We start from the raw sequence: 22,742 nt of genomic DNA, 5'->3' as shown, positions 1-22,742 counted from the left end.
GCAAAGGATTATTACGGGACTCTAACTGTGTAATAATTGCAGGTATACTCGAGAAGTGGTTCCATATGTACTTAATTTCGTTCTCAATGCCACTTCTAGAGAAACATTTCTGTGACACACAAATAACGGCTGCATCTTCTGGTTCTTCTGGTTTTAGTGAGTCTATGACTGCCTTCACTTCATTGAAATTTTCTGCACAATACGACACTGCTTCTAGCCACAAGCCCCATCGTGTTAATACCGGTTGAGGAGGTAACGGAACATTTTTCACCAGTTCGCGAAAGAGACACACTCGCGAAGGAGCTTTCACAAATTCTTTCTTTACATTTGATACAAGTGCGTCTACTTCCGGGTATTGGTATCTGATTATTCTGCTACGCGATGAAGACCGTGTGCAAGACAAGTCAGATGGACTAATTTAGGATACAACACTTTCAAACCAGATGCTGCTTTGACAATGTATGTTGCCGCATCAGTAACAAACACTAACACATTGTCATTCAGGATGTGATCTGGCCACAACAAAGTTAACGAATCGTTAAAGAATTTGACAATTGTGGAATGATTCACTTTCTCAAACACCTCGATATTCAGTAAGTAGGGTTTACACTCTCCTTCATTTCACCAACAACAGCATTGCAAACACAACGTCCTGCCACATCAATAGTCTCATCGATAGACACCCATATTTTCTTGTGCTTCAACGCTTCCCGAATTTCTCCAATGACCTCATTAAAACAAACAGGCACATAGTTTTTACATAGCGTTGATTCATCTGGCATCTTCTTTCCTGTGTACTTTTCAAAGAAACCTCGTAGATGGGCATTGCACAGTTTCCACAAAGGAATATTAGCACTCACAAACGCAGAACACAGATCTACATAGAATGTATCACTTACTGTGCATTTAGATGTTGAATTAGTGGACGCGGTAGTAAGCAGTTATTGTTTATCGTGCGATCTTCTCCGAAGGGCTTCTTGTGTCTTGCTGTATTGACATGTTGAGTAACTTGAAATTTCTTCTCTGCTGAAACTCTTTTCTCGCACACCACACAACAAAACTGACCCATCTTCTGTAAATACACTACTTCCAAATTCTTGTACATATTTACGCAACAATACCGCCTTACTTGATTTTTCAGGTGGCATGTTTAACAGAACACAAAATAACACTTACACGTTCTTGAACTCTTTGATACTGACAGCAGAAACCCTTTCCACATAGTTGCCAAGTCGCGAGAAAGGCTTCACGCTAATTGACAGTTGTAAAAGAATCAGAAGGCGCTAGATCGCTGTTGTCTAAAAAACGCTACATAAAATGCTGAAAAAAAAACTTTAAAAATTATAGTGTATATTGTATATTAAATTGGTATATTCGCCATTCGGTTTTCGCCGTGCAGTCGAAAGTGAATTTACCAACGATTCTGATCGACAAAATCAACGCTATTTTCTCTTGATAGATTATGAAATATGCTAGTATGTAGCAATAAAATTCGAAATATGCCTTATCCTGCAAAGTTTAAGAAATATGCATGCACAACAAAATTCACTCAAAATATGCACTTAATGCGTCTCAAAAGACTCATTACAAGTTTGTCGGAAAGAAAAAAATATTTTCCATAAGTTTTTGCATGCTACATGAAACATGCATTTTGCATATAAATCCAGGCTCTAGTTATGAGTCAACCATTCAGCTTTATCAACGACCATGGTGGCTGAATTTCCGGCCCCCGTGGCAGAGTGGTTAGCACATCATGCTACGATGAAAGGTGTCCCGGGTGTGAATCCCGGCCTGGGCATGGATGTTTGTAAGTGTCCTTTCATCAATTTATGTCATCACCCATCCCCATCTTCGCAAATTAGCCAAAAGTGGCACAAAAAGCGAATTAAAATAAAGCAAATCAATCAAGCATAGTAGCTGATTGGAAATTACATGTTAAAGTTTCATAATATGTTGATAATGAATATCTGTTGAACATTTATCTTGATATTAAAGCAGTGATTTTTGCATGATTGCTTTTGTAGTGTCCACTAAATTTGTTTTTGCTGGAAAATTGTAGTACTTTGTACTTTGTAGTATGGATGTATCCTATGAAATTTGTATTGGTATCAGTGGAGTAACTTGGTTCATAAGATTCGTAAATTAATCTTCGCCTTGTTAATGAATATGCTGGTTTTAGGAAAAGAAGTGCCCAGTTTTATTTTATTGTAATGTGTATTGCTTGGATATACCAGAAAGAACAGGAGGCTAATTTAGGGTAAATAACTGAATGCATAGTTACTTTTACATATGTACTTTTCATTCCCCATTATTTCCACTGTTGTTTCTTTCATTGCAGGATGTAGAATTGACTGAGTCCAAAGCTCGTGTACTGTATAGAGATTGCATAATAATGATGAGAAGAATGTACAGTGACTGTAAATTGGTTCATGCAGATCTAAGTGAATTCAATTTGCTGTAAGTTGTTCATTATTAATCCCTGTATTAAAATTTTGCTATGTTATCCAAGTATCAAAATATTAGTAACCATTGCCATGTAGTATATTATTTTGTGCCATTCATCAGTGACTATTGGTTCATGTACCCTTAGTGTATTAGGATCGTGTTCCTGTTGCATATGGACATGTATCGCCAGGCAGAATGTTTGAATGGAAAACATTGCTCTTTATTTCTGGCTCTTTTGATGAATCCCTTTGACTCCATGTGCCGTTGTACTGATTTCATTTTGCAGTCAACCATGCATGATTTCTTGAAGAGTCAAGCTGAACTTCAATGTCTGGTACTTCAATTACTCTTCCTTGCCTTTGCATTGAGCACCACGGGCTCACTCATTGACACTTGCTGCATATTTGACATGTAATGCTGTTTAAATACATTCTTGTTTGAGTGTGTTTAGTTAGATATCCCCAGGCTTAATGTTGGAAGATGACAATCTGTAGTTTTTAAGTGCACTGAGAACAACAGTGTTTACACTGTGAGGATATGCATTAGTGTTTAATTTTTGTCCTATGCATGTCCATACAAACTGTAATTGGGTTCATTGCCAACATCTTCTTAACCCATTAACTGCGGCGGAACTGTATATAGACTCTCTAAAAGTGGTCCTTTTTTAGGGAGCATCGACATATAGGCAGTATTTCAAAATTAACGGTTCTTGTTTTGTGGCAAGTCATTTTTATAGACACCACTTTTTCATGCTATTATAATAATTACACTGATAAACAAGCCGTAGATATCTGACATGATGTTGACATTTTCTAATGCAGTTTTTCATGCTGATTTCAAATCTGAAAACCGTTTTGCACTATCACGTCAGGTTTTGATGATATCGACAAAATTTTATTTTTCATGCAATACCGTTCCTCAAAAAAAAAATTGTCGTTTTTAGTTATTTTTCGTGCAACACCAATTTTTTTTTTCCGTCGTTTGTGAACACAGTTATACTTAATGTAATACGTCGAAATATTTTCGAGATCGCATTACTATACCTTCATTTGTTTCTTTTTTATTTTGAGTGACAGTAGATTATGGCATCCAGAGGTTGCATAATTTCACCAGATCTGTTTTGCTACGTGTGCGGCTATCTAACAGAAATCCCATCGGAAGAGTTTTACACAGTTTCTGAAGAAAGCATATGAACTATACTTTGATTCGAAGGTAGATAGTGGAGAGTCGTGGGCACCACAGTTCATATGTTTGACATGTGCCCGCAACTTGCGCGGTTGGATAAGGAAGGCGAAGAAGTACTGCTGCTTCATCTGCGAGTGGGATAGCAGAGATAGGAAGCACAACTGCATAAAGAATTGAATTTAAATTTTAAATTTTGGGTGCGTCAGCACTAAGACTATTTTGCACCCGTCACATTATTCGGGGTCCAGCCTCTTATCATTACACATATCAACTTTAACGTTGCATAACTAAAAGCATGAAATATAAAATATTAAAATCTTCTGACTTTCGTTAAAAGCTGAGGCTGTAAAGGAGCACTCATCACAAATAAGGACAAAACACAGGACAACACAAACAAAGATATACTGGCCAAGGGGCCAGTCACCAGAGCCTCGTTAGTCTGCAGTCCAGGGTGTACTATGTGGAAGTGAGGTTTACTATTGGGTGCACTATGTGGAAGGAGCACCCCTTACACCTCAGTACATAAAGAAGAATTGGCTGATCAAAGGAATGCAGCCATGAAGTAAAAATGTCCTTTGTGTGCTGTTGGTTGAGAGTGAAAAAGTTATCATGGCACCGCTTCATTTGAAGCTGGGACTCATGAAGAATTTCGTGAAGGCACTAGACAATGACTCAGAGGCTTTTCGGTACCTGTGACACAAGTTTCCGGAGTTGAGTTATGCGAATGTGAAAGAAGGTGTGTTCATAGGCCCACAAATAAATAAGGAAGATCATTGCTGACAGCCCCTTCCAAGACTTAGTGGGTGGCACTGAAAGAGATTCATGGGTGGCATTCAAGTCAGTCGTAGCCAATTTCCTTGGAAATTATAAATCTGCTGACTATGTGAATGTTGTGCAGAAGTCCATTAGTGCGTACAGAAGACAGCTGGGTTGCAACATGTCCCTCAAAATTCATCTCCTCGACTCACATCTTGACTACTTCTCCGAGAACCTAGGTTCAGTCAGCGACGAACATGGTGAACATTTTCATCAGGACATCTCGGTGATGGAATCGCGCTATCAGTATCGATGGAGTGCAGCAATGTAGGCGGACTACTGTTGGAGGCTTCAGCGCGACATGCCAAATGCTCAGCACAAACGCAACTCTACAGCCAAGAAATTCAAACCAAAGACCTTAAATTAAGGAAGTATTTTCTATATGTATGTATTTTATATGTGTATTATACCTTCAACTAGATGTTACTATATAGTATATGTGTCATGTGATGCATTTGCATTATTTTCTTAGCTAAAGCCATGTTCAATAGTACTCCATGTAGCAAAAAGTGCTCTAGTGAAACATATGTCTGTGAGTTGTTTGCTTTGATACAATGTTAAACATATATAAATGGTTGATGTTTTATATCTCAAGAATGGTGGGTGTTACAGACAAATGGTTTGCATATTTTGAATCAGCATGTTTCAATTGTCTTAGAACGCGTGTTGGATACCAAGATATCCGCCAAAATTATTTTTTTGTTAATCAGTGTTATTAGTCAGTATGGGCTATTGGCAATCAAACAATTTGTTGTTAAGGCTTTGTCACTTCCTGAAAAATATTTTTTTGTCTATATGGAATTAGAGCTGCAGTGGTCTAGACAGTAGGGTGGCTGACTGCGATGCAGGAGACTCGGGTTCGATTCCTGGGGTGGGTGCTCTGAGGTTGGAATTTTACTGGCCTTGTTTCTGCATAAGGTGGCTCTGGGGCCAACCCTGGGGGGTAAAGGCTGCCGGAGCATGGTGCTGATCACATCACTTCCAAAATGGCTGAGATCGAGAATATGTGGTGGGGCCCTACCTCCCAATTCCCTAAAAGTGCCATCATGGCATGGTGCTGTATGCAGGGGGAAGTTAACCTTTTACCTTACCTAATGTGGAATGTTTATTTGCAGTAAAGTCTACATACAGATTGGTTTCCTTAGCTTCATTTTGCAGCAAGTCTTTTTATAGTTAGTTTTTTACATTATTTATGATGAAACGAACTTGCGGGTGCATCTATATATAGATGATTTCTTTTGGATGCACTTCTCTTCAATGTCACCACAGGGAAGGAGTTAATACTCCTGTACATGCTATGCTGACAATAGTGCACAGATAAATATATTGTAATATTTTCGTTTGCATACATCATCTCCAATTTGCCACAATATGCAGTCATCATAAGTTTCGGTAATGTACACCATTATTGTTTTTCTTCATGTGGTACCATGCCACTGTTTCACATTGATGATTCTATTTTTGTACTTTGTGTTGAGAACTTTCTTTTGATACAGTTGTGTGAAAATTGATTATTTGTTTGAGTTTTGTTTTAAGTCCACTTTATGCACAGGTAGGCTAATTGCTATTGGATTTACAGTTTAAAGTGGAATCCGAAACGCTATATGCCTACCCAGGAACCCTTGATTACAAAGCAATGCTGTTATCACAATTTGGGATTATATTCACAATTTTAAAACCAAAATGTCATTTATATAGCACTTTTGATGTGATTATTCACCGCTACAACACCGAAATGTTATATTATTTACCGCTTTTGAACCCAAAATCGACTCTTGTTTTTGTACCGAAATTTTGCTTTTTTATTTACCAAAAATATATGTCTCTAGTAATTGCAATCTCGTAACTGAAAATTAATAAAATATTGACAAAAATATGTCCATTTGCAGGATGCCACCTTTGTTTGCAATGGCATTATGATAGAAATGTGTGCACTGCAATGGTAATCGGGTATGGATTTTACATAAGGATTTCCCCCCTCCCCCTCCCCCCTGATAGTGTGATGAGCACAATTAGATTTCGGTACTGAATGCAGTTTTAATTCAACAGCAACTATGAATGGTGATTAACCACTGCACCATCGACAAGCTGGCACTAGTTGGTGCAAGAATGCATGCAGGACAAAGCATGCTCATCATCCTAGATCTACAGCAGAATATGATTAATTGCAAAGCATTTTGTGCAGAGTAGCAGAGAACTCTCTATGAAAAAATTACAACTCTGTATTTTTGTGGCTCTAGACTTTAGTTAAGTTTGCACATATTTATGGTTTAACTGTACAGTATCGGCTGATACCAGTGGTGTTGGTATCATAAATGTATTGGTTCGGATTTTATTTACCAATACCGCCAAAACTTTTCTGGTATTTTGATCTTCCACAGGTCCACAAAAATGCCACACGACAATCTCACAGAAGTCCCAGGTTCAATACCTGGTGGAGGCACAAGTGGTTCGGATCCCACTTTAAACTGTAGGTCCAGTCCCGATTAGCCTTACTGTGCATAAAGTGGACTTAAAACACTAACTCAACTACACTCTCACGGAGTGTTAATTATCCTGAAAGTTATGCAAAATTCAAAGTTTTCCATTTATTGCGCACCAAGATGTGCACAAAAGCTTACGTTGTGATTACATAACGTATTTTGATATTCTAATGTAATTCTTGATTACTTTGAAATAAATAAGTGGTAATGGCTCAACACTAGTTATTGTCATATTTTGTATTCAATGTAGTAAATGCAAAAAAATGTATTTAAAGATTTTTATTCTTGCAGATACCATGATAGTAAGCTGTACATAATTGATGTTTCACAATCAGTGGAACATGATCACCCACATGCACTTGAATTCTTGAGGAAAGACTGTACAAATATGACAGGTACATTCATAGTTTTATCATATGTGTGTTCATATGTATTGCTTTTATCCTACTTTTCATTAATCGCAAAAAAGAGAATCAATCAATGCATTGGAGCCATGATTTTAGATTTTACAGGAGACTCATTTAATTGCAGAAAAATGTAAGCTTCGGATTATACTGTATTGATAAGAAATGTGCTACAACAGCAAGCATGGGTTTGAACCAGAATATCATTCATGGTGTCTACCAGTCTGGAAATCCTGGGAAAGTCAGGAAATTTTCCAGTCATTGAAATGTCAGGGAAATTTACTGTTTCTGGAAAAATCAACATTTTTTGTAGCAGTGCACTAAAAATAAGTTTTTCAACAAAGGAAAAATGACAAGCAAGAAATTTAAAATTCGTTGTGGACAAACTATACAGTAAAACGTCGTCGATAATCTGGACCCCGATAAGCCGGACTTTGATTAATCTGGGCATGCAAACAGCAATATTAATAATAATAATAATAATAATGAAATGTACAGTAAAACCTCGTTAATCTGGACCCCGATAAGGTGGACTTCGCTTAATCTGGACAGGCAAAAAAGGGGGGGAAAGCAGAATACAAGGTTTTAAATGTGACTAGAAGTCAACAAGAGAACTTCCCAAAGAAAAGGCAGTCAACCAATGATGAAATTCTGTTTCCCACAGACTTTGTACTGTACTGTATAGTGTATTTAGGCCTATGTCCTTTAAATACACCATAATATACGTGTTTTGTTGCTATAAACGTAGTTTTAATGCATTTTCTACTGTTCTTTTAGGTTATTTCAGTTATTCCAGAGTTTCGTTAAACCGGTCACCTTCGGATTAATGAGGTTTTACTGTAATTCAATTTAACATACTGAGTATTCACATTGTATCTAAAGATATCTGTTTGGCGGTTATGCGGAGATAGGTAAATAACTCTGATAAACTTACTTTTCATTTTTCCACGTAAATTTCTTTCGAAATCGATTTCGCCACCCGTCTGGTGGCATGCCTGACGAAGCCACCAGACGGGTGGCGAAATCGATCGCGAAAGAAATTTACGCGGAAAAATGAAAAGTAAGTTTATCAGAGTTAAGTACTGTGTATTATCGGTACTTACCTTTGAAATTGTGTATTAAAGGGTCATGTAGAAACCTGCAACGAGAAAAAAGATTCCTTCTCCTGTCTAGTCAGTGAAGAGAAATATTCTTGACAAAGTCAACACCAAGACTTCTTTCTCACTGCAGAAATGAAAATTGCCAAACCATTTCACCAGTTTTACTTTATCCCAAGTCTCAAATATCCCAAAGATTCACATACAACACACGAGATATTCGTTTGGCGGTTGCGTGGGAAATGATCTGTAAGTTCATTAGAATGAACATACAAGATAGTCAAAATATTAATGTAGCTGTCATTTATTAGTTTCATATTTTTTTTATTTTGCATCACTTTTCTACCACCCTTGGCTAATTGCTATGATGAATAATGATTAGGTGAAATTGATAAAGGACAAAGAAACTGCAACGCTAATAAAGCTATGTTGCGAACCCAATTGATCCAAGAGGATGCACAATATTGGTGTACAATTGGTGAAAGCTTCACATTGTATAATTTGCAGAATATATTTTCTCCACAAGCGTATTTGTATTTTGATAGTGTAGATATTAGGCAATATCCACACTGAAACAATTGTTACATCTTTACTATATCCATTTTTAATCGAGACCTATCTGATTCATTTATCTGTATGAAACTGTTTTTTCTTGTAAATTTTCTTGTGCCTCACTTCAACTGAGCACTGTTTTTACGATCATGTATTGATTGTACAACGCGTTCGAAAAGTCCCCTCACTCAAAGTTTGAAAATTTTATGCTTATAATTTATCAAAGCTGTCAATGTAATGAATGCATGCATTTGTTAACTGTATCTTGAAATACTACAAAAAAAAATAAAAAAAAAAAAAATGTGTGAGTAATACCGCAATCTCTGAGGTTAATAACACAGTGACAAGATGGCAAACCACTTTCCATGCCTTGTTTTCGTGGAGTTCCAACTCACAGTAGGTGCTGAAAATGGTTGCCATTTTCTTGTAAGCACAAGTCCACATGCTTTTCTCAATATTTTCGTGGAGATCTACCCATTCACTGCTGAAAGTCATGAAGAAAGTCCTGTGTGATTATCTTGGGTCTTCACTTCGTTGTCTATCATGCACTGAGCACGTATCATGAAATCGGTGTACAAGACACTGCACTTTTACCTAGTGCTGGATCATCGGAAAATAGATTTCTCCATTTCTATGCACATCTTTCATATGACTTATACTCAAAATATGCTTCCAACATATCGATTCGCTGTGCGTGCATAAAATACATTGTTCACAAACTGTGATTGTATGTCTCACAGCAAGACTATAGCAGCGGCACTGCTCTATCTTCATGGTCATACCAATCCCTACTGACAGGCTTGCTAAATCATCCAGATGAGTAGCTTTCTTAGAAAGTATGAGTGCAGAGACTTTTCAAATGCTTTGTATATTAGATTTGATTTATTGATAGCCAATGTGTTGTCAAATCTTTATTTGAAGAAACAAGCATATTCTTTTTCTGCAGAATTCTTCCGGAAGCAAGGCGTCGGTACAATGACAGTAAAGGAATTGTTTGAATTTATAATTGATCCAAACATAACTGAGAAAAACATGGAAAAATATCTTGATAAAATGTCTGAGAGAATAGCATCCAGGATCAATGATGTGAATTCAGAGGATGAAGTTGCAGAAGAGGTTTTCAAAAATGTGTTTATCCCGAGAAGACTGAATGAGGTAAGAACTCACCATAGCAGGCATTGTATTTTTGTTACGTAATGATTCTATTTAAAAAAAAATTAAAATAAAAAAATCTGTACAAGAGTTAATATTTATTGTTTGCAAACATTTCATCTATATGTAGTTACATGAAATGTTTGCAGTGATACAGTGGGTGTTTGTAATATTAGTGCCTCCCCGATGGCACAGTGGTAGCGTCATCGCCTTGTAATCAAGGGGTCACGGGTTCGATACCCAGTGGAGGCACACAGTGGTTCGGATCCCACTTTAAACTGTAAGTCCAGTCCCAGTTAACCTTTCTGTGCATAAAGTGGACTTAAAAGAACAATTCAATGTACTTTAATATTTTACTATTTGTGAATAAACAAGAGATTACATATTAACTGTCATTCTTATGAGTGTTCCTGTTACTCTCCAGTCATTGTTTACACAATCAGGACACTTTCTAAAATCATTTTCCAGAAATTTAATAACAATGAACTATGGTCAATGCTGATTTATTTGCTGAAAAACACCATCTATGATTGTGATTTCCAATCTTGTAACTTTATTCCTTCTGATAAGTACGTAAAAATTGTTTCTGTGTCAGTGCAAAATGTTTAAGAATGTTTGCGTTCCACAAACAGAAGTTTTACACAACACTTTTCGAGAGAGAGAGAGACTGTTAGAATCAGTTCAGAAAAATGATTAGTGGTTACATTAGAATCAGTAAACTTACTAAATCACATCACTAAATTATATATGTAAGAATATTTGGACTCAATTTTGGACTATTAATAGAAATGTAAGGTTTGTAATAATATCAGCAATTTGTATTTTCATGTGAATGAGAAATAACATAGAGATCTTATTTGTTACAGGTGGTGGAATACGAAAGGGATATATGTGAAGTGAAATCAGGAGAGAAGAAAGATCTTGTTTACAAGACCATTACAAGTTTGAAAAATGATTTGTCAAGTCCTCAGGATGCCCCAGAGATTCTCCAACGGCTGGAGAAATTTGGAGACTCTTCTGCAAGTGGGAGTGATTCATCTGGCAGCAGCAATGAAAGTGATGAAGAGGCCGAGAGCAAGTTTGTGAATTCTGCAAGACCTAGAGATGAATCTCCAGAGACCAAAAGGGTAAGTAGTTTTTTTCTTTTCAATTTTACTTTTAATTTCAGAATTTAATTTAATTAATTTAATTTAATTTAATATTGTAGTCATGCGCCTGGGTGGGCAGGGGGCAATTGCTCCCTTAGAAGTTTAGTGTAGAGGGATCTTTTCACCATTATTAAACAATATTATACTCTTTAAAAAATTAAGCATTTTCAAACCAATGGAAGTGGGATATCCCACTATGTTTCCTAGCAAATTACTTGTCTTTAACACACTCACATACATTCTTCATTTGTAGTGTTGCTTTTATGTGGCTGCAATAAATCGATCATACATTAGAAGTGAATAAATTATGTGTTATTGTTTTAAATCTTCTAAAGGAAAACGTGAGTATTGCAAGTTGGGTAAATATGGATGGATATAATTAGGGATTAGCCACAGTAGCTCAGTCGTTACGGCATCTGATTACCATGCGAGAGACCTGGGTTCGATCCCTGGCAGGGAGAACCAGGATTTGTAAAGGCAGCCAGGGGCATGGTGCTGATCACATTCATTTTTGAAGTTTATTTTCCTCTTCCATCTTTTAAATGCATTTGCTGACACAGCTCACATATTTAAATTTCCTGACATAGTCTTTTTAGCAAGTTCGCCATTAATCGAAAATATGGTTAATGCAAAAGCACAATGTTATTTTTAACTGTTTGGCAATGGAGTAAATAATTAATTGTAAATTTCTTCCACCAAACTTAAAATACTGTGGGTGAAACTGCCTTTGAGGTTTCCTTGCTGGCTACTATTATTGCTTTCACCTGTGGTTTTAAAGTGAAACTAGTCACAATATTAAAAAAAATGATAATCCGATGTACGAGAAAAACAACAGTATTTTCAGATCCTGACCGACTACTGTATGGAGCAAGGCCCACTCTGAAAAGAGATGAACCTTGGTGTGTACTTTGAAGTAAAAACAGAAAACATTATTAGCACGTAATTACTTCTCCCCCCTGTTACTTCAGGAGTTGGAAATACCAAACAATGGGTTTTGTCAAATTATCAACTACTTTTGTAATTTATGAAAAAATCAACCTTTGATTTTAAGAGTGAAAATTTTTTAGGTCGTTTTTGGACATTTTTTATGGCATCAACTTCCGAGCCCTAGATATAATTATATCATATTTTACATTCTTTTGCACAATAGCCTGCAAATAAATTTAACGAGTTACAAAAGATTTGTAGTAAATTTATGTATACAAAGTAATAGGTTTGAATACAGATTTTCTGAAACTTTGAAATTCTTTACGCACAGAGCTGTTTGGAGAGGTTGGCAAAGATCTTGCTGGAATTTAGAAAAATGTTTGCCGTTTATTTGGTGGGCAACCAGTATGTCAATCTCATTCAACATTAAGTTGCATATTAGCCCTGGATCACAATAAATTGGAATCCTCCACATTCACCAGGAGTTTTTATTTATTTTCTGATGCGGAGAATGCTACAATATATTGAAGAGTGATGCAAGCAGAATCTGTAAAAGCTTTACTTTTCCACCTTTCCACTTCTGACCAACGACCAAGTCACACTTCAATATAGAAGTAAAATTACAATAAGGAAAGAGTTAAGAAATATTTAAGTGGTGTCAGAGAAGATAAGGCCCAAATTGAAATCTGTTTTTATGCTTGTATGGAAAGATTACTGTTATGCGCATAAGAGTTAATTATGAAGAATTGAAGATCATTGAATAATTTACTAGAGAGAGCTGAAAGGAAGATAAATGGTTGAGCCTTGAGAAAGAGAGTGTTCAGGGAAATCCTTCAGCCACACAGGGATATTATATTTAAGATACTAATTATTATTTGTTGTTGAATTTCTTAGTTACTGAAGAAATTGAAGTTCACTTAAATGTCAGTAGCTACTAGCATTATTTTCAGTGTTTATAACTGGTGGAAAAAAGTCATGGAAGATGGTTAAATGGGTTAAAAATAATGAGAAAATATGGGGGGAAAAACATTACATTTGAGGTAGGCAGGTAAAGTTCCCCGTGCACATTGCCTCACACATTCTCGACCTCTGCAATTTTGTGGAGGTGATGTAATCAGCACCATACTCTGGACACCTTTACTCCCCATGTACCCATTAATTTGAGGCTGCGTGAGCTCGAGAGGTGCTTTATGCAGGGACAAGGCCAGAAAAATTCTGGCTTTAAATCACCAAACCCAGATGTCTCACATGACAGACAGACACCCTATTGACTAGACCTCCACAGCTCCTTGCAGTGGCGGCAATTAGGGGGCAGTTGCCCTCCTACTTTTGCCCCCGCATTATGCTAAACCTCATCTATAAAGTGAAATATACTGTTTTTACCCCAGTTTTGGCACCTTGACCCCCTGGTTTCGGAACCCAATCACCGCCACTGGCTCCTTGCATTATATTAGTAACTTCATTACGATTAATGTACATAATTACATTGATAAGCTACACATATATTTCTTTTCAGAAACGAAAGAAAGCAGTTAAAGAAGAACATGCAGAAAAGAGAAAAATAAAAGTGAAGAAACATGTGAAGAAGAGACGTGACAAAGGTGGTAGGAAAAAGAAATAATGTATACAACTCACAAAGTCATCAATTGTAAATAAAATGCTGTTCTTAATAGAGTCCAATATTTGTTATTTAAATCATTTTATCAATTTATAAATTATTATAATTGCATAATTAATTTGTAGATGTGTCAATTATTTTTTTCATCACTTATGGACTTGGTAATACAGGGTAACTACTGTAGGACCACAATAAAATTCAAGTATAATTCCCGGTTTACAAGGCAAATTTTAAAAAAAATCAAGGCTACAAGGACGTGTTTTCTCTATTTCAACTTATGTATAACCGCCTCTCAGTCACCACCCACACCCCCAAAAATATCAATATGAAGGCTGTGTGTGATTCCAATGAAACAAAATATTCTAATTCAATTAAATTAATTTAACCTTTTGTGTCCCAAGCATCTCGTCGAGATGCTGTGTCAAGGTCGTAGTTTTTACGTTTCTATTTTTGGCTAGAATTTCGATTTTTTTTTATATTGTTCCTAACACATGTATTTAACAGAAATGTTTCTTTGCATTTTTTTTGTCTTCATGAAAATGGAGGGGAAAAGGGACTTCTCTTTTGCATCTCTTTTCAAGGTCAAATTTTTGCCGACAAAGGAAGATGGGCATTGTTGTTTTAAAGCAATGCTTTTCACTCCCGCCTGTTAACTGCATTGGAAGGAAACTTGTTTATCAGTATCTGATGTCAAAATGAAAGTTTTCCGTGAGGGCGCAAGCAGGGGGTGGGGGTGGGGGAAGACTGGTTCTTGAATCTGCGTTGTGAGAATGGAATTTCGAAGTGCGCTGAAGGAAACCTTTGTTTTTTTAGCACAAGTGTCCACAAGTTGCAACAGGGGTTACCCTGCATTGTCTAAAAATAGAATTTCAAGCAGCTGCAAGAATTGGCGCTCATTTTTCACTGCGTTCTAGCTTTTCGTCCGTGAATGTTGTACGTAGGTGTCATTTTGTGCCCAAGTGCGAGGACATTTTTTGGGTGGTGACAATTTTTTTAAATCATTTTTGGGGGTTTTCTCCCTTCCCCATCCATATATACGCCAAATTTGCATAAATTTTGAATTTTGACATTTTTTGGGGGGGCAGGGGGAAACACCATTTTTTTTTTAAGAAAAGTATTTTTGAGGGGATTTCCCCCCTTTCCCCCTCCATATGTACGTCGAATGTGCATAAATTATATATCGTCTGAATCTGTGATTCATTCTGCGTACAACGGTATATCGTTCATATCTCCAGGGCAAATAGTCTCTGAGCTAAAGTCATTTCAAGGTACCGTTGCATTTTAAAGCTTGAATCAGTGGAGTGCCGACCATTCCTTTTGGGGGTACAACTCAAGTTACATTGGTCATATGATAATAATGCAAATATTTTTGTGTTCCTTACATGTCAGCAATCATTTCCATGTGCATGTCGACACTGTCATGTACTTTTTTCTTGAGGGGAGGGTGGGGGAACCAAATTTTTTTTCCCGAAATTTTGCAATTTTGAGAGTTAGCCCCCTCCCCCACCACATATATGCCAAATTTGCATAAATTTCATATAGTCTGAATCTCTGGTTCATTCCACGTACAACGGTATATCACTCATCTCTCTAGGGCAATTAGTCTCCGATCTACATTCATTTAATTGAAACTCTGCATTTTGCTCAAAATCGGCTCGGGACAGAGAGGCTTACATGTGAAAATGGCCTTGGGACTCAAAAGGTTAATATGTGGTATGTTGTTTACATTTCCCACCTCACATACTCGAAATATATCTACAAACATAAGTCACAAATGTTACAGTTTACATTCTAATTTACAAAAAATTGTGAATTGTATAAGAATTTCAGACTATAATTTACCTAATCATCTACCATATATTGTTCTGCAAAGGACAGTAACAAAGTAAACAGGTTGAGAGAATTCTGTTAATTTTCCAACCTGCTTTCTTTTCCTTCCTAGATAAGAATAAAAACTAAACTGAAAATCTTGCCTCAATGCATTTATAAATATCGTATCAATCCCTAAGATTATATGTTTATTTTATAAAAGCCTCTCTGAATGCTTCATGTTGACCAGGGCATTCACTTGTTTTTCTCAGTGGTCTCAGCCTCTGAGGCATGTAAACAATGCACAGTGTTGTGCTATGCAAACCTCCTGAGCTATTCAGGAAACAGGTAGTTTCTTCTACCTATGGAGTCAGCAGTTTGCATAGTGGCAATTAAAAACACGATTCGGCATGGAGGAAAAGCTCCATGGCCTAGGGATATAGAGGTGAGACAAGCTGAGAGAGGACGGACTTTGGATTGGGATTGAGAAGGAGGAAGAGGTTAGGAGAGCAGTGGGGCAGAAGTGAGACGACGCTCTGGTCAACAGAGGACTTCGTATATTTTATTCATCATAATTATCTTCATTCATCAGATAGACAGGTAACTATCCTATGACCCAGCCATGATTCAGGTTCAAAGGTTCAGAAAACCCAACGAGTGACCATTGTCTTTTCTAGTTGATTAATTCCTGAATCTTATTTGTACCTTTCGTATTGCCAAGCGTTAACTCGTCATGCCAATTACGTGTGCTCTCATCAGAGGATGAATGATGAATAGCTTACATCACCCAGCAATTAATTGCGAAGTGACTGGTTCTGATCCCATCATTCTATAGAATGATACGATATGTATAAATTCAATGGATTTGGATTGACAAAAGCTGCAATTTTTCATGTCTCCAGAGAAAAATTCAAGCAGAATTCAAGGAATTTCCGGTGACTAGCCACCCTGTAATAATGATTACTTTTTAAGAGCCATTATTTTGAAATTCAAACAAAAAAGTGACATTTGGATAGTTGTATTTTTTGATCTCTGTGATTATTTTTTTATATGTTGTACTTCAAATTAATATTCTTCAATTTTGAGAGCCTGAAAAATTTTTTCCTGCCCTGTAGAAAATGTCAAAGTTCAAGGTCATACCGTCCATATTCCATGAAAAGTGAAACATGAGTAACTTCGGAGTGCTGTATCTTTGGAAAGGAACAACACCCCAAACTTTTGTTTTGATGTAGGGTTAGTATAAAACTTTGCTTATATACATTCAATTGTTTTGATGGGCATTGTTTCTTTCCATTGTTGCGGCTACAAAGAGGGTCCAAAATGCAGTTTTTGCCTGTTTTCAGCCATTAATATCTTGGTTTAGCAACTCTACCCCAAAATTTTGTTTACTGGGCATGGAAACTCACTATTAGGAAAAGCTACCTGACATAGCACATTACTTGGATATTGATGCTGTTAGCAGATATAACCCTTTAAACACACAAAAATTGCGAAATCGGCAACTTTAGAATTAGGCTTATCTCAAAAGAGCGGAAGGGTAGAAAAACTTAGTATTCCATCTTGTAGCTGAATATATGTACTAACACATGGAAATTAAAAATGTTCGGGGCCTCGTCCCATTTTCTGGAAAAAAAATATCAAAATGTTAAGAAATGTCAATGTAAATTAACACACTTCCTCCCCTATCAGAAAGTGGAACAGCCATTTCTCCCCTCTTTCTTTGTTCCAAATGGAACAGTCCACTTCTTGAAAAAGTTGTGGGATAGTTGTAGCTTTTATTTCTTTGATGGATAACATAGTGGTAATGTCACCTCCTTGTAATCGAAGGGTCCAGGGTTTGATGCAAGGTGGAGGTACAAGTGATTTGAATTTCACTTTAAACTGCAAATGCCCAGTCCTGCTTAGCTGTCTTGTGCATAAAGTGGGTTTAAAGGCAATACTCTACACACAGTGGGGTACCAAGAACTTTCATTTCGCCACCTTTCCCAGCCTTTGACATTCTTTGCTGGACCAAAGGGGGTTTATGATCCCCTCCAGTCCCCATTTTTGGCACGCCACTATGTATTTTTTTTGGAATTCATGCGATGAGAGTATGTTTGTAAAATATGCTGTATCATTGTACCAAAGATAACAGAACTTTCTTGTAAAAGTCTGTACTTGCAACACCATACTGGTATGTGATTCCAAAAATATACCAATTTCAATTCAGGTAGACCTAGTAGCGGACCATCCTGACATAGTGGTTTTCACAGCATGCTACGATGCCAGGGGTCCTTTGTTCGAATCCCTGTCTGGCGATGATTGTTCTCTGTTAGTGTCCCTTCATCAATATTGTTAATATTGTTACTGCAAATATACAATGTAATTTTGTCATAATTATGGCCATTGTTTCAAAGGAATTTCAAAATATCAGACACAAATTTATATTTTCTGGTGCTTTACCTTGCAAGCATAATGGTGTACTCCTGATGTGCTTGGTTGTCTTTGGATTGTGGTGTGGACAAGCATTCAAAAATTGGTCAGTTCTCAAGTCTGGCAGAACTAGATGACGAGACTTAAAACAAGTATTTCAGAAAAGCAGTCATTAGGTCCATGTTAAAGTTACAGTGCGACCAAGATGACTTGACGAGCGGAAAATATGTGAACTAAAACACACACACCCTTTTTTGACCAATAAGAGCAGGTCCCCCAAGCCAGACCACAAGGGTTCGAGGGAACGCGCTGTTGCCAAGCTAGCTTTTCAACTGTTCCGTAAGCAGCGACAGTTCGGTGTTTGGATTTTGTGAATATGGCTGAGAAAAAACCTGTCGTCCGTAGTGAAGGTAGAAACATTATAAGTAATGTTATCAGGTTTTGCGATGAAGAAAAGAATTTGAAGCGTTGGAAATACCAAATTGAAGACACGAATAAAAGAGCAGCAGCGGCGACGGGGAAATCAGTGTCAATCATTTCTAGGATTAGAAAAGAAATGCCGACCGTCGGTTTAGGTTAAAACAGCTTGTCCACTCCGGGAAAAGCCATCAGGGGTTGACCCAGGAAGCTTTCCCTCGACGAAATGGATCCGTGTGTTTTGCGTCGAAAAGTACTAGAGTTTTACACCTTTCAGAAAACGTTGCCTACTTTGAAGAAAATTCTTTCTGTTGCAAGAAATGAACTAGAGCAAATGATGAAGGTAGAAATAAGTCAGTTGTCTTTCTTGATGAAACTTTTATACATCCTAATTACACAGTTAAAAAGTGTTGGCAAACTGAAAACTAGGTCGACAGTGTATACTGCAGTGCTAGTGCAGGTCAAAGGTGGATAATAGTTCATGCAGGTGGAAAGGATGGTTTCGTTCCTGGAGCATTGCTTTTGTTCAAAGCTAAAACAAAAACTGGAGATTATCATGAAGTGAACGCACAAAATTTTCTTAAGTGGCTGAGGGAGAAGTTAATACCGGGTTTACTGGAAAATTGCATCGTTTGTCTCGACAGTGCTCCTTACCACAGTGTGCGTGTAAATAAGCCACCAACAATAGCTTGTAGTAAGTCTGTCATACAGGACTGGCTACGCTCCAATAATGTTAATTTTGAAGAGGGAATGACTAAAAGCAAACTATTGTGTTTGGTGAACAAACACAAACCTGATCCTGAGTACCGAGTCGACAATCTTTTGCGAGAACATGGTCATACAGTGCTTAGACTCCCACCCTATCATTGCGATTTATCACCCATTGAACTGATTTGGAGTATAGTGAAAAGAAGAGTCTCTGAACGAAATGTAGATCAGTCATCGGCTAAAATAGAAGAGTTAACACCGGATGCAATCTCTTCTATTACACCACATGAATGGATGAAGTGCTGTGGACATGTGAAAAAGTTGGAGGCAGAGTATTGGGAAAGGGATGGGTTAGTTGAACAAGAAATCGTGAGAATACTTATAGAAGTTGGAGTCGATAGCCATGACAGTATGTCCGGCAATGAGGAAGATGACCAGAGCGCCGTACGGAGAAGACTGCAACTCTTGTCATTTTGGTCGGACTGTAAATGAAAATTCGCAAATGAAATATTTTCTTTCCACGTGGCCAAATGTTTGCATGTTAGTAAATCATGCAGACATCCTACCATGTGGTACTAGGAGATATGTATTCCATCCATTTGCTAAAGAAGAAGCTCATAAAGAGAGAGAGAGAGTGTGTGTGTTTGTGTATGTATAGGGTGGGAAATAACCTTTTGCTAGGGGTCTGCAGGAAAAAGTAACAACAATTAAGAAATTATGGTAATACCAAATGTTTACTACGACAAGTGTGGTTACAAAAACAAAATTAAAAGTTAGTTCACGACAAACCACCTTGCTTCTTCGGCGAAGTGGCATTGACTTCTTCAGCAGTTCTGAATGGCCGGGTGCATCACCGGACCTGAATACAGCCGAGCACTTTGGGGCTATTCTGAAGGATGCAGTTGAGTCCTTGATGATAGTGGAACGCGGACCGGACCGCTATTCCCGGCCAACACTCCTTGCACATCTGGAACAAGTCCTCCGTGACATGGAATAGAATATGGACTTGTTTGCGAATCTTCTGAGCTCCTACCCTGATCGTCTTCGTGCTGTGAGAGAAGCAAACGGCGGACATACTAACTTTTAATTTTGTTTTTGTAACCACAATTGTCGTAGTTAACATTTGGTATTACCATAATTTCTTAATTGTTGTTACTTTTTACTGTGGACCCCTAGCAAAAGGTTATTTCCCACCCTGTATGTATGCATATACGTATACAGTATGTACGAGGGTCATCCAGAAAGAAAAAGGAACTTTTTGGTGTAAAACACAAACGACAAATGATATGTACAGAAAATTTATGGTACAGAAACTACATACCTTACTTTACTTTTCCACATATTCAACATGCCCATTCAGATACTTTTCATAGTGCAATACCAGCTTGTTGATACAGTGTGTGCGTGTGTGTGATGTGTCGTCTCTATTATGACAAGCAAGTGGCTTTCCTCATACTTGTACAGTTAAGAACTACTCTGGATTTTTGCGTTCTAGGGTGGTAACTACAAGGAATTCCACCTATCCAAGTGTATATAATATATGCTCTTTGATGCAAATCATGATGGATAAGAACTTTTTTTTAGACTGTAGCATTGTTATACTATTTGTTACTCAGAGTATTTGTTTCGAGGATATAAATTCGAGGTAGAAAGGCAGAAACCTTGGTTAGCTTGATAGATGCTTTAGCAGAGATTTTATAAATTTAGATTTCTAAAATATCGCCTAGCCACCTTGAAAGCAACTTGTAGTAATAGTATTGTTTAAAATTGAGATACAGAGGAAGAAATAAAGTCTAATAACTTTTTGCTAATAAACTAACCAACTCTATTTAAGTGATAAAGGTATCACAACACTTCCTGTGTTTTATCATTTTCTCTGACAAATTGTTTCTTGCACATTTGCGTGTGAAGGAACCGACTTAGCATCCTTTTTTTTATTTGCATTTTAGTCGATTTTATTCACAAGTAGGCTAATCTCAACTAGACTGACAGTTAAAGTGGGCTTTACAAAAATAACTGTGTGTCTCAACTAAGTATCGAACCTAGGACCTCTTGATTACAAGGTGACAGAATTACCCAGGGTGTCTACTGGTCTTGAAAACCTGGATGTTTACCTCAAATGTAGTGACCTTCTTACACACATCTTTAAATACATGAATTGCCCTAATAGCATGGAAAATTTTACAAAATTTCGAGGTTACATGGTGTTTACAATAATAAAAATATAACAAAAATGTGCAGTGCCTGGCTATGAGGATGTTGGAGTCCAGATAATAATTTTTAAAATAATTAAATCCCACTTTTACTTTTAGGCTGACATTTTATTGATATGCAAATAAATACTCCCTCTGTCCCATAATTATAGTCTGGTATCCCAAAATGGTAGTACAGAAATGACAGACGAAGAGGCAGATGGAAAGCGCAATTTGTACTGATCCTTGAGTAGTAAAGTTGTATGATTCATTCCCTTGTTTCATGTTCTTCTGTATACACCAATGTCACAGTTTGAATATAGGGCAATTATTATGAGACAACAAACAAAGGTGTACCGGACAATAATTATGGGACAGAGGGAGTAGATCAGTTAAATAGATAATTTGACCACTTGGCTGGTTTCCACCCCTGTGTTTTCTCAGTCCAAACAAATCATCATGTTTTTGATTTACCTTTTATATTTTCCCAATTGTTAATACTTGAATGAGAATGTGAAAGCTTTTCTGTTGTAAACAGAATTGTTTTCAACTGGATGCAAACTGACATTATTGCAACTCGTGCTTTTCCCTACAAAACACTGTATATTAATTATTATTGTAGTTTACATTGTATAAGTAAATGAAAAGCATAGATTATGTGTAGACAACACATGTAGATGTAGTGAACATATAATTTACAACAAATCACTGGCTGTTAACTGCATATGATTATTGCTTGCTCCAGAGGCGAGGCGTCCGGTCATTAGGAGATGCGGTGATGACCAAGCAAGATAATAAAAATATTGCATTTAAAATATTTTAGAGAAGAAGTAAAAATATGTCAGAATACTCTTATATTTCTGCGAAAAAAGTAACGCAACGACATGAAGCAGCTTGAAATATGCAAGAGATTTGCTAATCTTAGCGCATCGAATGAGGGCCCAGTATTACCCCTCGCACCGAACCCTTCCACCAAGTTTCCTATTGAAGGCAATGGTGTTAGAAGCTCATCGCAGAAATGGTGCGAATCCCTCTGGTCTCTGCCGGTGCCGAGAACAGCCGAATGCTTCCAAACAGGCAGACCTGGGTTGTAACAGGCCCTTTTTTTTTTTTAACCCCCATCCCAGTGTTTACAGCCATGGCAGGGTTTCTCTGGAGCCATCAAGATTATTCCGTGTCCAGTGACGTGCTCAAGGAGGGGTTGGTGAGGTTCATAATCCCTGCTTAGGTTCAATATTCTTAAAAAGACCATGACACGCAGGAAAAGATGGCAAAATGAGGAATGACTACTAAAAAGTACATGTAACACCCCCCGCCTTCCCTTCAAAAATCCTGGCACGCCACTGCGAATGTCTGCTATTTCCACTTGTTAAGATC

At 37.3% G+C, this 22,742-nt stretch overlaps 2 protein-coding genes across 2 annotated transcripts in view; both read left to right on the top strand.

Moving 5' to 3' along the window:
* The window catches only part of RIOK1 (RIO kinase 1), a 37,069-nt gene extending 23,188 nt beyond the window's left edge, over window positions 1-13,881 (top strand). Inside the window, exons 6-10 of the mRNA XM_083120211.1 lie at window positions 2,339-2,457; window positions 7,221-7,324; window positions 9,929-10,137; window positions 11,001-11,261; window positions 13,726-13,881. Coding sequence (XP_082976337.1) covers window positions 2,339-2,457; window positions 7,221-7,324; window positions 9,929-10,137; window positions 11,001-11,261; window positions 13,726-13,830 — 798 coding nt within the window. The 3' untranslated portion in view covers window positions 13,831-13,881. The remainder of the gene's footprint in view (window positions 1-2,338; window positions 2,458-7,220; window positions 7,325-9,928; window positions 10,138-11,000; window positions 11,262-13,725) is intronic.
* A 5,334-nt stretch (window positions 13,882-19,215) lies between these two features.
* Window positions 19,216-19,665, top strand: LOC145997138 (uncharacterized). The gene has a single exon (XM_083133821.1). It carries the CDS (start codon window positions 19,216-19,218, stop codon window positions 19,663-19,665), a length of 450 nt encoding a protein of 149 aa, XP_082989947.1.
* Window positions 19,666-22,742: the final 3,077 nt, after the last annotated feature.

Source organism: Lepisma saccharinum, chromosome 1, assembly GCF_977018435.1.
Source record: "Lepisma saccharinum chromosome 1, izLepSacc3.1, whole genome shotgun sequence".
NCBI classification, from domain to species: domain Eukaryota; kingdom Metazoa; phylum Arthropoda; class Insecta; order Zygentoma; family Lepismatidae; genus Lepisma; species Lepisma saccharinum.
The sequence above is the reverse complement of the archived record's forward strand: the minus strand, read 5'-3'. Positions and strand labels throughout refer to the sequence as shown.

Coding starts and splice junctions, on each gene's coding strand:
- LOC145997138 (XM_083133821.1), top strand. CDS start 19,216: ATGACTAAAAGCAAACTATTGTGTTTGGTGAACAAACACAAACCTGAT.